At 43.5% G+C, this 15,317-nt stretch overlaps 1 protein-coding gene across 4 annotated transcripts in view; it reads right to left on the bottom strand.

Annotated features, from left to right (window-relative positions):
* Positions 1–15,317, bottom strand: part of CNOT10 (CCR4-NOT transcription complex subunit 10) — a 418,130-nt gene that overhangs the window by 268,317 nt on the left and 134,496 nt on the right. For all 4 annotated transcript variants that reach the window (XM_085630585.1, XM_085630583.1, XM_085630584.1 and 1 more), the window contains one exon: positions 9,306–9,389. In XM_085630585.1, coding sequence (XP_085486711.1) covers positions 9,306–9,389 — 84 coding nt within the window. The remainder of the gene's footprint in view (positions 1–9,305; positions 9,390–15,317) is intronic.

Genomic DNA, 15,317 nt, shown 5'->3' with positions numbered 1-15,317 from the left:
ACTCCCTAGGTCGGGCATACATCCCCACCCCGCCCTTGTCCTAAGGCAGGGTGCCCTATATATCCTGGAATTACATATCTGCATGATATGCCCCTGCAATATCCTTGTCGATTCCTAGATATTGTAAGTGACCAGGGCAGTCATGGTAACTACTCACCATTACGAGTTCCCCAGCTCCATGATGGCTTCACTGAAGTATGGGATGTCTGGTACCAAACATCGTAGCATACTAAACCTGCACTGAATCCAGGGTCAGATTTATTAAAAAGTGCACACAGAGAACCCCTTACAGGCGTTCCTGAAACCTACCAATCCTTTGTGTAGTCACTGACTGGCCTAAGCCAGCCTGCTTCCACCAGACAGTGTTCTGACCTCATGGGGATAGTTGCCTGCGTGCTCTGAGGTCGAGAACAATACCTTTCCTAGGTGGAGGTGTTCACACCACCCTCTGGTCAGGAAGAGCCATCTGTGGTGTGGAGATTCAAAGGCTTTGCCGCCTTTGTAGGGAGACCCCAGAATCTCCTGTTCGAGGAAGCAGGCACCCTTCTTGTCCTCACCCACTTTTTGGCGGGAGGACATGCGGAAAACATAGAAAAAAAATAGGACGTGTGCCCCCCTCTGCCACCTCCACCCCTCAGGTGCTGGAGGCGAGGTGAAGTACACTTTTCAGTGCCCACCATCTTGAAGATGGGGGAACTTATCCAATCAGCGCTAGGACTATGTCCCCCTCCCACAGGAGGTGGGCATAATAGAGGGTGTGGCTTAAGAATTATCAGCACACATAATTTTCCATTTATAAACATATAAAGTATACTAATTGAATCATGAAATGCATGGACTTCATTTATGTGCATTTCTTTTTTAAAGGAATTTCTTTATTCAAATCTTCTTAAAAATGCCCTCCTCAATGTGGGGTCCATTGGCCCTTAACTGTCACTCTCTTGTAACACCCCATAATCTAGTATTTAGGTGGCATCCCAGACCCTGAACTTCAGTTCCTGACGACCTAAGAAGAGCCGGACACGACAGCGGCGCACCAGCAGAGAAGACTGCAGAGCACAACTGGCTTGGCCCCAGCCCTACCAGCCTGTCTGCAGCCCTCAACGATCCTGCACCAAAAGACGACCGGTCCTGCAGCTCAGCAACCTCTAAAGCCTTGGGAGGACTGCCTGCCTTCAATAAAGAACAAGACTACAGAGAATAGCAGACCTGTTCACCAAGCAATCATCTTTAAAGTAAGGACTCTGTGACCTGAAAAACCACGTAGCCTGCCCCCGCTTCCACCTTTGCATATGCCGCCTACGGCTCAAGCTCAATTGGTCACCGGTTCCAGCGAGGTTCCCCAGCACTCCAGAGCCAGAGCCCGAGCCCATCATAAGCTGACCTCCCCTGGATTCCTCAACATCGCTTGCAGCTTCTGCACAGAGACCCCTCCTCCCCCCAATCACAACCTGCTACGGTAAGCCATTTCAGACTCCAAAAGGCTACCTTGCACCCTTCTGTCCTGGGCCTTGATGAAGAGGACAAAAGATGTAGGTTTTCTTCTACCAGCCTCCTGGCCTGGGCTTGCAGCCTGTTTCCGATTTTGGCTTTCTCCATTGCTTTGTATTGGGCCCCCCGACGCTGAGTTGGCACCCTGCACTCGGCCACTGGCGGTGTAGTGTTGGTGTTGCTTTGGACCATGTCCAGTGCTTGCTTCAACCCCTGGAAGCTGGTCCCCAAGCAGCTGCTTTTCACCTGTAAGCAGCCTCTGACCGATTGCCCCCAATCCCCATTTATTTGTATTGGGCGTCCGACCTCAAACTTTCCATGCATCCAGCCGCCCCTGTGCCACTGGTGATCAACTGTTGGTGCTGTACTGAACCTTGTCCAATACTTACCTTAACTTCCGAAGACTGGTCATGTAAGTCGATGTTATCTCTATGTATGCTGAATGCTTTCTTCCTCCCATAGGTTAACATTCCAAAGTCTGAAAATTGCACTTTTTAAAACTGAAAAGCGTTTTTTTTGAAAAAAGTATTTACCTATGACGAAGTTATGTGGTTCTGCAAAATTAATATAACCAAGTACTATTTGCATAAACTGATCAGCGATTTATTCATTGAGTGTGTCTCAATTTTTGTCACTGTGTGTACAACAAATGCTTAACACTGCCCTCTGATAAGTCTACCTGTTCCACAAACTACCACAAAAGAGAGCATTAGTATTATCTAATTTAGCCTCTGTAAAACATCTGGGGATCCACTGGACTCTCTGCACACTATACCTCATTTTGTACAGTATACAGAGAGCCAGCTTCTTACAGCAAGGGTATTGGTGTTGGCCACCCAGTCTGACAAACCCTGTGAGTAGAAGATTTTCACTGTGATGATTACTTATTAAGCACTATTGAAAGGGATTGTATATTGTATTGTCAACTGTAATTTTGTACATAGTTGTAACTTAATGTGTATGTGTAATGGCTGCCAGTTTATGCACACTTCAGCAGATTACTGGTTACCCCATGTGACAAACCCTGTGTATAAGAAATGTGCACTGTGAGATTCACTGCTAGACCCTCTTAGGAGAGTTTGTATGTATCTTTGCCAACTGTAATTCCATACACTTATAACAATTTTATGACTGTGATCCAGATGGTTGCCTTGTACAAAAGCTTAAACTCAAAACAGTCAGCCCGAGTTGGTGGTAATAAGCCAATGATAATAGCCGATTGTCTGATTGGTTCACACACAAATGATAATCCAGATGCCATAGGTCTAATCTTCTTCTTATGAAAAGTGACAACAAAAGCAGCATTTCTGGTTTATTTATTATGGAACACATATTAAAGCCCACGTTTGGATAGTTTTTGTACCATGGTAAAGCTTGCAATCTGGTATTTTGTTGAATAATATCTTACAGATTACCTTTGCAGGGAAGGATTTGGGTGTTTGTTATCCCCAGCAATAAACTGTAGGGATAGAAGTTAGTAATAATACTTGCTAGAATCTCTTTGGATGTCCTGACAGGTTAACTGTCTGCTAGGATCTAGAAATAAAAAAACTAAATCTAATACATACATACACATATATATATTATCTACTGGCGGTCGCCAGTAGATAGTTATAGTTAGGACCGTGTTTCCATAGGAAATCTCAAAATTCTATTTTGAATAACTTTGGCGCCGGTTGACGAATCCTCGCGAAATTTTCAAACCTAATGGGGAGCTCCGTTCAGCTCCTACCCTGAAAGTCCTGGCGTGATTCGTCAAGCGGGGGCCGATAAAAAGGGGGGGGGGGTCCCAAAACGCGTTTTCCCCATGCATTTTTCCATAGGACCTTTAGTCGCAGCTACAGCCCGAACGGCTGAACAGAATTGCGTGAAATTTGGCAGAGAGGTAGCCATAAGGTCAAGGAAGTGCCTTTTGCAGGTCTGGTGTAAATCTGTTCAGTATTTCCTGAGAAAATAGCATTTAAAAGCATATCAATATCTGTACGCGCGCACCCTGCCGTGCGCAATTCTGATTGGTTGTTAGATGTCGGTAAACATTCGAATCAGTCGAAACCAGGAAGTGTCGGCCGCCATTTTGTCTCTCGCAGTCTGAGGGGGGGAAAAAAAAGGTGGAGAACGTGAAAAGGGGGCAGAGTGGACAGTTCCTGACCCCCTAGCCTTGGTCAGGGGGTCACAGAAAGACCCCCAAGGGCGAAATTTTTTTTTTTTTTTTTTTTTAAATCGCGAGGTGCGCGCACGTTGCGCGCACTGCGATCCGTGGGTGCTCGGTGCGCACCTCACGATTTAAAAAAACAAAAAAAACATTTCACAATGCACGCACGGTGAAAAACCTGAAAACATTTTTTTTTATAAATACATAACTTAGCATTTAAAAAACCGTACAAATTCACTGAAAAAACCATAGGTTTCATACACGTTATAGTTACGAATTAGCATTTAAAAAACCTTGCAAATTCATTTAAAAAACCATAGGTTTCACACATGTTATAGTTAGCTGGACATTTCACTCGTAAAAAACCAATGAAATTCCCCCGTTATAGTTAGTGCAGGCAACTATAACTCACGCGACCGCAATCCTCTGCTGATGACGTCACATATTACGTCACTGATGACATGTGTGTCTTTATGAAAAATAAATATTTGTAATATATGTATAGCTAAAGATTAATGGAAGAAGACATGGGTAAATAAGTGTCTAAATACAATGATGTAATATGTGACGTCATCAGCAGAGGATTGCGGTCGCGTGAGTTATAGTTGCCTGCACTAACTATAACGGGGGAATTTCATTGGTTTTTTACGAGTGAAATGTCCAGCTAACTATAACATGTGTGAAACCTATGGTTTTTTAAGTGAATATATATATATATATACATATACATATATATATTCACTGAAAAAACCATAGGTTTCACACATGTTATAGTTAGCTGGACATTTTACTGATAAAAAACCAATGAAATTCCCCCGTTATAGTTAGTGCAGGCAACTATAACTCACGCGACCGCAATCCTCTGCTGATGCTAATACTGTATTTAGACAATTATTTGCCCATGTCTTCTTCCATTAAATTTTAGCTATACATATATTACAAATATTTTTTTTTCATAAAGACACATATGTCATCAGCAGAGGATTGCGGTCGCGTGAGTTATAGTTGCCTGCACTAACTATAACGGGGGAATTTCATTGGTTTTTTTATCAGTAAAATGTCCAGCTAACTATAACATGTGTGAAACCTATGGTTTTTTCAGTGAATTTGCAAGGTTTTTTAAATGCTAATTCCTAACTATAACATGTGTGAAACCTATGGTTTTTTCAGTGAATTTGCAAGGTTTTTTAAATGCTAATTCCTAACTATAACGTGTGTGAAACCTATGGTTTTTTCAGTGAATTTGTACGGTTTTTTAAATGCTAAGTTACTTTACGCCATTCGTGGCGTGCGCGCCCACTTAACGCAGTTCGTTCCGTGCGCGCACGGTGAGCACGCGGTGCGCTTCGCGCACCGCGCGCCCACTTTACGCAGTTAGTGCCGTGCACGCAGGGTGGGCACGCGGTGCGCTACGCGCACCGCGTGCCCACGTTACGCTGGATGGGCCATGTACGCACGGTGCGCTCCGCGCACCGTGCGCACATGGACGACATATTATGCGCTTCGTTGTGAAAGGTAATGTTTGCTTTTTTGTTGTGCTATGGGTTACTATTACCTACTGGCGACCGCCAGTAGGTATATATATATATATATATACACACACACACACACACACACACACACACACACACACACACACACACACACACACACACACACACACACACACACACACACACACACACACACACACATACATATTCCATTTAGATACACAGAAGGCCTTTAGAAAAGTCCTCTTTTGCCATTGGTCTACGAGTGTCCTTTATAATCTGCCTACATCCATTACGTTACAAAAGGGGGTGGTGATGGACGGAGCATCAGAACCAATCAAACACTCACACCCAGTCAACAGATCTGGGTTTGATCCATCACCGTTCTTTAGCCCACTCTGCCACCCCAGTTCAGACATGGCCATATGCAAATCAGTCTGACCCTGTGCCTCATGGGAACAGTCCAGGCCGAACTGCCAAGCCATGCCTTCCCTGGACCGGAAACAAGCTTCCTAGGACCGGTTTCTGGCATTTCAGCCGTCTTCAGCCAGGCTTGCTTGAATCCAGTGGCAAAGTGAGCAAGGGACTCAACGTCTGAGCATACCCTGCCAACTTATGGCAAACAAAGCGGGACAAAAGGGGGTGGTGATGGACGGAGCATCAGAACCAATCAAACACTCACACCCAGTCAACAGATCTGGGTTTGATCCATCACCGTTCTTTAGCCCACTCACAGTGTACAGCATGGGGTAATGGTTCAGTCCACAGCAGTCATTGGTACTCTTGCCCTGTGAGTGATGGCATTTTCTGGTCACACGTGCACATGCACGTCCGTCTTAAAAATAAAAAAAAAAGTGTGCTTCAGTGTCTAGGCTGGCTGGCCCAGGTCTTTAGTTTTCAATTTTCTCCTTATATACCTGCCCTTTAATTTCTTTGCTTGCAGCATTTTTATTTTTATTAAGAGGATTCTGTAGCTCTGCAGGCATTGCTAATGGACTGATTGTTTGCCTCTCATTTTATAGCAGTTTCCCTCGTGGCCACTTGCTCAACCATTATGGAATGCTGTTGTCCATAGTGTATCATATCCCCACGGTGTTTAGGCAGCAGCATGTTTATTGTTTGATACTTGGTCTTTTATTAATTTTGAATATGTTGTTGAGACTATGTGTTTTATTGTAGTTGTGTCAGAGGGTGTATGCAAGAAAGAGTCATTGAATGGATGATCGAGTAACAGTGTAGGTTTGATGATTTATTAAGTGCCTAAACCCATCAATGAAAACAAACATCATTTCAACCAAAAGCCAGACCTATTGGCAAAGTTTTTCGTAAAAAAGAAAAGAACCAATAAACCGCAAAGTGCCAACGTAAATCTAATAAATCAGAAAAAGTGTCCCCCTGTTGACCCACTTGCACCAGAAACTGTTCTGCCTCACAAGGCCAGGAGAAAGCAAGGACAGTTCCCTTTCACGCTGCCACATTTAAATACCTAAATATTTCCTAGGTTGCTGAATATCTTACCCGTGGTCACTCTCAAATCTCCCATATTTCCTAGGACACTAGACCATACATAGCAGTTGGAAGCAGGTTCAGGCACACGCTATAGTTTAAGTCTCTGTGCCAACAGGTCAGCTCATTCTTCTTTATATATGGACTATTAGCCATTATTGTCCATTAGTCTACAGGAAGAGTTCAGAGGGTCTGACTCTTAGGAATAACTTCCAGTTCTTAGGCACAAGTAGGCAGGAGGTGTAACCTTCATCCTTCTCTTAGGCAGACAAGAGAGCAGGTTCCACTTCCTTTGTTCTTCAACACGCCCAGTTGTGTTCTGAGAATCTGGTCATGGGAAGCTTTTGTTTTCAGGGCCACGAGCCACTGAATGGTGAAAACTCTAAACCCAGCCCTTGAAAGTTATTTTGGTACAGTAGTTTCTGTTGCTTTCCAGAAACTCTACACCACCAGAATTATCCGCTCTAGAGTTCTATCAAAGTCGCATCATTTATTTCTTTCCGTCTAGAGACTCCCAGCGAAAGGACTACTAATAATCAGAAACTTTCCACTCCTCCTACTGGAACAACAACTATGACTCTACTCAGGAAAGACAGCCAGGCCAGGTTCTTGGCAGCTTCAGAGCACTATTTAGCATCAAAGATGCTATCTTGGACCTTCCTGTCTGTCCCGATTAGGTCTAAGGACCTGTGTACTTCCTGACCCTCAATATTCCTATTCTAAGCTATGTGGGGTAGTTGTTAAGTGATAGACTTTCCCACCACAAAAACTCTCATCAGACCCATGACCTTTGTTCTTTAATGTCTAGTGAAAGAATTAATTGCGGTCACTGAAAAAGGAGAGCCTGGTCAAACATAATTAATTGCTGCTTAGCCTCTTAAGTAAAGCATTTTACATAATCACCTACACAATATATTTACCAGAAAAAACATAAGTCAACATGGAATTAAGTTTGCATAAATATTCCATTGGTGCGAGGATCATCCCTGTAGTGTTTACCACAAACTAACTTATGGAATTTCAACACTTAATAGGGAGAACCTGCTGCAGCGTATGAAATAAAACTAGACCTTTAAGCCAGTCAGTGCAGGGACACAACAATATTAATACTGAATATTTTACATTTCATGTCGCGCACCAAAACACTGTGGGCTCCAAGGCACTCTAGGGGTGACATATCTAGTGTAAAAAGCAGCCTTTTCTACATGGCAAAATTGTTTCCTTTGGCTTGCTGGCTCAGTTTTTAAGTTGCATCTTCAAGTGATGCAATGAGAGGACTGCACATATGCTGAAGCCCACGTGTGACATTTAGATTTTACTACCCATGTGCAGTTTCGGCAACATAATATTGTGATCATTCACATATGATCAATATGCCAACTTCGTATAGCCAAACTTTCAACATTTTAGGCTCACAGCACATGCACTGGGTGACTGTCCAGCAGCCAGTGTCCATAGTCTAACATACCAGCAGAAAACAGTTATAAAAAGGAGAACAACCCAAAAAGATGCTCTCCTCGCTGTCTCCCACAATAGCACCAAAGGATTTTGGTGTGAAAAACGTCACTCTGAAACATAAGCAAGACTAGTTTGTATACCAAGAAGACAAGATATTGTAAAAAAATCGAAGTCTGTTGCTTTGCCCCAATGTCAACCTGTCCTTAAGAGGTATGTAACTGCGCATACTAACTTACGGCAACAAAACCAATCATATCTCGATCTATAGCATCTGCAGTGTCCTGGCTTATTTGCAGCAGTTGCAATGATGCTCTCTTTTCCCTGTGAAAGCCCAAAGAAAAACTCCTCAGCTACCTCTTGAGGCACAAATTCCACAAACTGTAAATATTACAGACTGTAACATCATAACGGATGTCGAATCAATGTGCTAATGAGACTTTTCCCCCTGTGATTCACATCCTTACCTCTTCCTTTTCTGAGCAGATCCAAACTAAACGAACACATTAGTTACAACAATAAAGTGCTCATCTTTGGATGTGTCACACAAGTCTATAGATTTGTAACTATAAAAACAAAATAGAAAATTATGTGTCTTTGAGTATGAAATATATGAAAGAATGAACAGAGCTGCCCCCAAAAAGGTAGATGCACTGCAACAACCTATTCTTGATAGGCAGAGTAAACATGAAATGTGTGGGGACAACTGGTGATGTATCTGTAGAACTAAGTCATACCTGCAGATGATTAATAACGAAAGAGGATTTAAAAAAATATTCAAGGCAATAGTATTTTTAGAAGCTTTCCAGTGCTGCTGTGTGTAGACAATATCCAACCAATGCAAAATAAAGGACAGCAGGATGTCAGGTTAAGGAGGATTGGTGTGTGGTAGAGGTGAGTAATAGGATTAGCACCAAAAGGGAGCCGAAAACTAGGCTATTTTGATTAAGGAGGAGTGTATATAACAGAAGTGAAACACATAGCAAGAAAATGGCAACATAAATGAAAGATATGACAGGAGGGATTATTTAACGTTCTGGTTGCAAATAGTTATACGCGAAAAATGTCCAATGAATGTCAAGTAGGAACCTCTGTTGGTTTATTATAGTGGTTATGAAATCAAGAACAGGATAGTCCACATTTTATTTAAGAACCAATTATTAATTTACTATGTGCTGTAATGGAAGGTAATAATGCCCAATACTTACATTTCCAGCTGTATTCATAACAGACTTTATCTCCCTTTTACATGCTTTCAAAGATTTCATTTGGATGTAGGCTCTCACTTTATACTGAAGAAATAAAAAATATGCAATATTAAAACACTTAAGAGAATGCATAACAGGACCGTCACTACAGTGAGACAGAAGAGATCACAGTTGTGTTATTGAATAAGGTAAATTAGTCAGAAATCTTTATCCATGTCTACAAATGCACAGTCATCATGGAAGACAGCAGTTACAGTACACCAAATGAAGGTTATCCCTTAGGGTGAGAACTAAAGCAGCAACTCAAGCCAGTCTCTATAGTCAATGAGTGCAAGGTGCACCAAGCCAGGGAACAATATTTATTAGGTCTATAGACAACAGACAGTGAAAAACATGACTGAAAGATATGAGCAAGTGTTTATGAAAAATTGTGTATAATACATTGATGCCATCTCTGCAGCCTTCCGTACTTCTTAACAATGCCATTAGAAAATACCTCTAACTCATGAAAATGTATTCAAGCCCTTTTGCAAAAGAGCAATGCAGACAGAGTGCTAGAGCGCGTGTCTTCTACACACAACACATTCTCCCAAGTGCAGAAGGCATATGTACTAAAATATCAGAGTTTAGGTGAGAATATGGCCAGCTTCTTCTCAAATGACACCGAAGAGATTTTAAAATGAAAAGAATGCTGCTCTAAGTCCACAAAAGTAATTGTTCAAATTGACCAAATATCCAACAAGGAACTTTTTTTTTTTTTATTGATTTTCAAGCAAAGGTAAGCGGCATTGCTACCATGCAAGACAGCTTGTGTATAAAAACAACTAAAACAAAACCAACTTGTGATTGATCAACACAGAAGCATTACATATCAATTCAAAGTCTCCATTGTACATCTGGACAGATAAAACGTTCCCATGCAGAAAACTAATCTGCTCCAGATTGAGGGTCAGCCACAGTTTGTTGTTGCAAGAATTTACGCAAGGGCTCCCAAATGTCTTTGGGCTTAGACCATGTAGTGAGTTCTTCTGCATATAGTTCAATATTTTCTTTGCAGTATATCAGGTCTTTAAGCAGATTATCAATTTTTGGGGCTTGTACTCCTCCTCACTTAATAGCGACTCGACGTTTGGCCATTAGTAGCGCAATTCGTATGAATTTTCTCAATGCCCCTTTCACATGAGGAACGTAACACAACAGACACACCAGTGGTGTACATTGCAATTCCGACCTAGACATGTCCCGTAGTTTCTGTACCACCTGTCTCCAAAATCGCGCCACCCTATCACATTCCCAGGCGAGATGCATAAAATCAGATTCCAGTTGCCCACATCGTTGAGATCTACTGGAATCATGCAAACCATATTTGTGTAAGCGATGAGCCGTGTGATATGTCTGATGTAAATATTTGAAATGTATGATTCAGAGGTTCCTATTCGGCATAAGCTTACTGGTAAGATTGCCAACATGTTCCCACTCAGTGAGTGCCATGGGAGGGGGGGGGGGTCAGTTGATCATTCCATCTAGCAAAACTCTTATCTAAGCCAGTGGTTTTCTCTGCTCTTATTGCCCTGTATAGTTTTGTGATTAACTTTCTCCTTGTGGGTGTCGTTAAGAGCAACTGTAGAGACTGTAGAACAGGAGGTTCTAGCGGATATGTAGTTTAATGCGATTTCATCGCCAGTCTCAGCCTATGAACAGTGAATTGAAAAAGTAGAGTGGGGTTAGTAATATATTGGAGATCGTCCGCATCGAAAAAAGTGCCGCCCGGGTATAGGTCCTGCATTGTGGTTATGCCTGCCTCCTTGAGTAATCTCAGGGGGCCTGCCTCTTGTGTCACCGATATAGCAGCGTGATGCATCAAAGGCATTGCTGGGGCATATATAGGTAATTTGTTAGCGAGCTGGCCTATTGATTGCCATGCTACAATTGTAGTATCTAGCGTGTTTATTTCGGTTTTTGGAGTCCCTCGTCGCATGTGAGTCCCGGTGAATCCAGATCCCCAGATACTTGACCAGGTCTGTTGTCCAAACTAACTAGTAGTCCATAGTTGGAGGGGGGGGGTGTCTGCCGTCTGAGAGATAACCACCGACTTGTCCCATTTAATATTCATGCCCGATAGCAGTCCAAACCTAATGTACTCTCGTAATACTTGTTCCAGATATTGAGTAGGTTCTCTAATGAAGAGCACCATGTCATCACCATAAAGGGAAATACCGACCGGTCTGTGATTAAAGTTTAGTACGGTTTCCCTGTGCCGTTGGCGTATCACACATGCCAGAGGCTTAATTGCAATAGCGAACAGTAACGGTGAGAGGGGGCACCCATGAGTGCCGCATTTGAAAGAGATTGGCTCGGACGTCAGCCCTCCCACACAAACATGTGCCGAGGGGTCTGCGTATAGCACCCTCATCCAGCCCAAGAAGAGCGGAGGAAAACCCATTCGCTGGAAAATGTGGAACATATAGCTCCACTCGATGGAATCGAACACTTTAGACGCGTCAAGCATAAAAGCCGCAGCACTGAGCTGTGGGCTGAGGACATGCAGCATCGCAAAAATGGTCCTCAAATTATGTGATGTGGATCGCTCCGGAATTAAGCCAGACTGGTCCAGACCTCATAGAGATCCTAAACAAGGGTTTAATGGTATTGAAACAAGTGATCAGTGCTGCAGCAGACCTCTTTATTAGCTGTTCGTGAATACTACCAGAGTAGCTCTACGACGACACTCTTGGCTACGCCCAACATCCCTAAAACCAGAGTCACAACAGAGAATTTTGAATCTGCCTTTTTCTAGAACAACTTTTTTCAGGGCTCATGCCGACAAAGAAGTGGCAAGAATGAAGGCAAAAATGGAAACTCCCAAGGAAGTTGGCCTAGAGGTCCCAGGGAGCAGAGAAAACCTTTCTGTCCATGCCAACGCTGCTTCTGTTACCAGAGAGGCCAGTCCTCTCAATGGTATGAGGGCCACTAGCAAAGCAATGTACAGCAACAGCACCTGCATCCCTCTCAGTTTTACCAACGATGGCAGCCTTCAGGGAGGTCTACCTAACATTTTGCTCAAGGGCCTTCTGGGTGGAAGCCCAGAATTATTACTTACCCCCCAGAGAAGTGGGGAACAGAACAAGGGGAAGCATACAAAATTACCTGGCAGAGTGGCAAAACATAACGCAAGATGCCTGGGTGCTGAACATTGTTCGCAATGGATAGTGTCTGCGGTCCATTAGTCATCCACGACCATACCTCTGAAGTCATCCAACTACCAACTTCCACTATTACAAGCAGAGGTCAACATCCTTTTACAGAAGTTGGTGGTGGAACTGGTTCCACTCCAAGTACGAGAAACAGGCATTTACTCCAGGTACTTTCTTGTCAAGAAGAAAGACAGGAACGAATTCAAACCCATTCTCAAACTCAAAACAGCCAACAAGTGGATTCAGCGAGGAAAGTTCCAAATGTTGGCATTACACCAAATCTACCCCCAATTGCACCAGAGGGATTGCCTCTGCTCTATCGACCTACAAGACACATACTTTCACATTCCCATCGCCAGAAAGCATTGGAAATTCACCCAGAACATTCTCCAAGTGCATGGCAGTGGTGGCGGCCCATCTCCGAAGACACAGGATATTCCTCTACGAAAACCTAGACGACTGGCTAATCAAGGCGTCCACGTCTCAAGAAGGTCAGCTTCATTACAACTGGATTTGCTCTCTCCTATGGAGGCTGGGCCTTCAGATCAATCACAGCAAGTCCACCTCTACTCCAGTAAAAACCTTACATTATCTGGGAGCCTCCATCGACACTTTAGGGGCAAAAGTGTGTCCTCTGGAGGAGAGATGCTTATCAATCCGTCGGAAAAGTCAGGCTCTCAAGACAGCTTCCCATCAAACAGTAAGGGCAGTGTCCTTCCTTCTCGGATCGATCTCACACCGAATGCCCGTCTCCACATGAGGCTTATACAGAAATGTCTCCAAGACCAGTGGGAACAACTGACAGGCAACTGGGAAAACAGGCTACAACTGTCCCTTCATGCGAAGCTATCCCTCAAATGGTGGTGTTCTCCAACCAATTTCCTCCAAGGCACTCCGTTTCATCATTAGATTCCACATCAAACCATAGTCACAGATGCTTCACTGCTGGGTTGGGGATCCCACATGGATCACCTCCAGATCCAAGGAAAGTGGTCGGAGAAGGAATCAACATACAATATCAATCTCCTCGAGCTCAGTGCATTCCATTTGGCGTTGAAAGCCTTTTATCCATCGTTCACCTCCCGCTACCTGCTTGTTCAGACGGACAACACTACAACCATGTACTACCTCAACAAGCAGGGAGGGACAAGGTCAGGCCCTTGTCTCACGAGTCCCAGACTATCTAGAAATGGCTTCTAGCCTGGGGCCTTTCGATCACAGCAACACACCAGCCAGGTGTCCAAAATGCACAAGCAGACTCACTCAGCTGACTCCTGCAAGAAAACCACGAGTGGGTCTTAAACGAGGACATGGTACAAGACATTGTTCAATGATGGGGAACTCCCGCCATCGGCTGGTTCACCACTGCAGAAAACAGCAAATGCCAAAGCTTTGCATCCCAGTTCTTCCAGACAGGGACTCTGGAGAATGCCCTATAGGTCAAATGATCTGGCAGATTTCTCTACGCTTTTCCGCCGATTCCCCTGATCCCAGCAGTTCTCATCAAGCTAGCTCAGTCCTCGACAAAGAGGATCCTCATAGCTCCAGAGTGGCCAGGATAATGGTGGTTCATGGACTTCCTTCACTGGCCTATCCGTCCATATCGAAGGCTGCCAAGCAGACCAGATCTGCTGACGAAACTCTAGGCTAAGCGGCCTTCTACACTTTCTGCATACACCTTCAAATGGAAGAGATTTTGCATATGGCGTTCATCTAAGTACTCTACTACTTTCAAGGAAGATGTTATTCTTCCATACTTACTCCATTTGGCTAACTTTGGTTACCAATTTTCTTTGATAAATTTCACCTGGCAGCTCTGACTACATACAGGAAATGTCCTTCACAAACGTCTTTTTTCAAAATCCCAGTCATCAAGGAATTCCTAGATGATTTAAAGAAGGTTTTTCCTCCCATCAGACGTCCTTTCCCTCTTAATTAAAGCTTAATGAAGTCCTTTAACGCCTTATGCAGGATCCATTTGAACCCATTCACAAAGCTGTTCTCCAACACTTTCTTGGAAAACCGCTTTCCTTGTGGTGATAACATTAGCCCGCAGGGTTTGTGGGATCCAAGCTCTCTGGTCTCAAGAACCATATACTGTGCTCCATTCTAGCAAAGTGGTTATGAGAACTCCCCCCTAAGTTCCTCCCTTAAGTGGTATTGGACTTCTATGTCAACCAGACAATCTCTCGGTCTACATTCTTTCAGAATCCCTCTACTGCAGCGGAAAGAACCAATCATTCCCTGGAAGAATTATGAAATTTTATTTAGATAAAACAACGGCCATCGGCCAATCAGACCAATTATTTATCAGCTATGGTCCGGTCCGTACAGGACTAGCTACTTCCAAACAATCCGTTTCACGATGGAAAGTATCTTGCATTTTAATATGCTACCAAAAAGCTAATAAGAATATTTCAGCTAAACCTAGGGCACACTCCACTGGGGGGGAAGGCAGCTACTGCCGCTTTAATGTGCAATATTCCTATTCCAGACATCTGTAAAGCAGCTACCTGGATATCAGTACATACATTCACCAAACACTACTGCCTAGATTCTGACGCTAGAGCAGACGCTCAAGTAGGGCAGGCTTCCCTCAGAAATGTCTTTGCATGACTTATCTGCATTATACTCTGATACTCCACTGCGTTATTGGCTTGCTACTCTATTCAGTGCTTATGACTATAAATGGAAATCCCCTATGAGAGAAGGAATTGTTTCTTACCTACAACACCTTTTCTCACGTAAGGGTATTTCCATTATAGTCATAAGCGGCCCTCCCTCTTCCCCGGTGAACTGAACAGAGGAATTTTCTTAT

The sequence above is a fragment of the Triturus cristatus genome, chromosome 10 (assembly GCF_964204655.1).
Source record: "Triturus cristatus chromosome 10, aTriCri1.1, whole genome shotgun sequence".
NCBI lineage: Eukaryota > Metazoa > Chordata > Amphibia > Caudata > Salamandridae > Triturus > Triturus cristatus.
The sequence above is the reverse complement of the archived record's forward strand: the minus strand, read 5'-3'. Positions and strand labels throughout refer to the sequence as shown.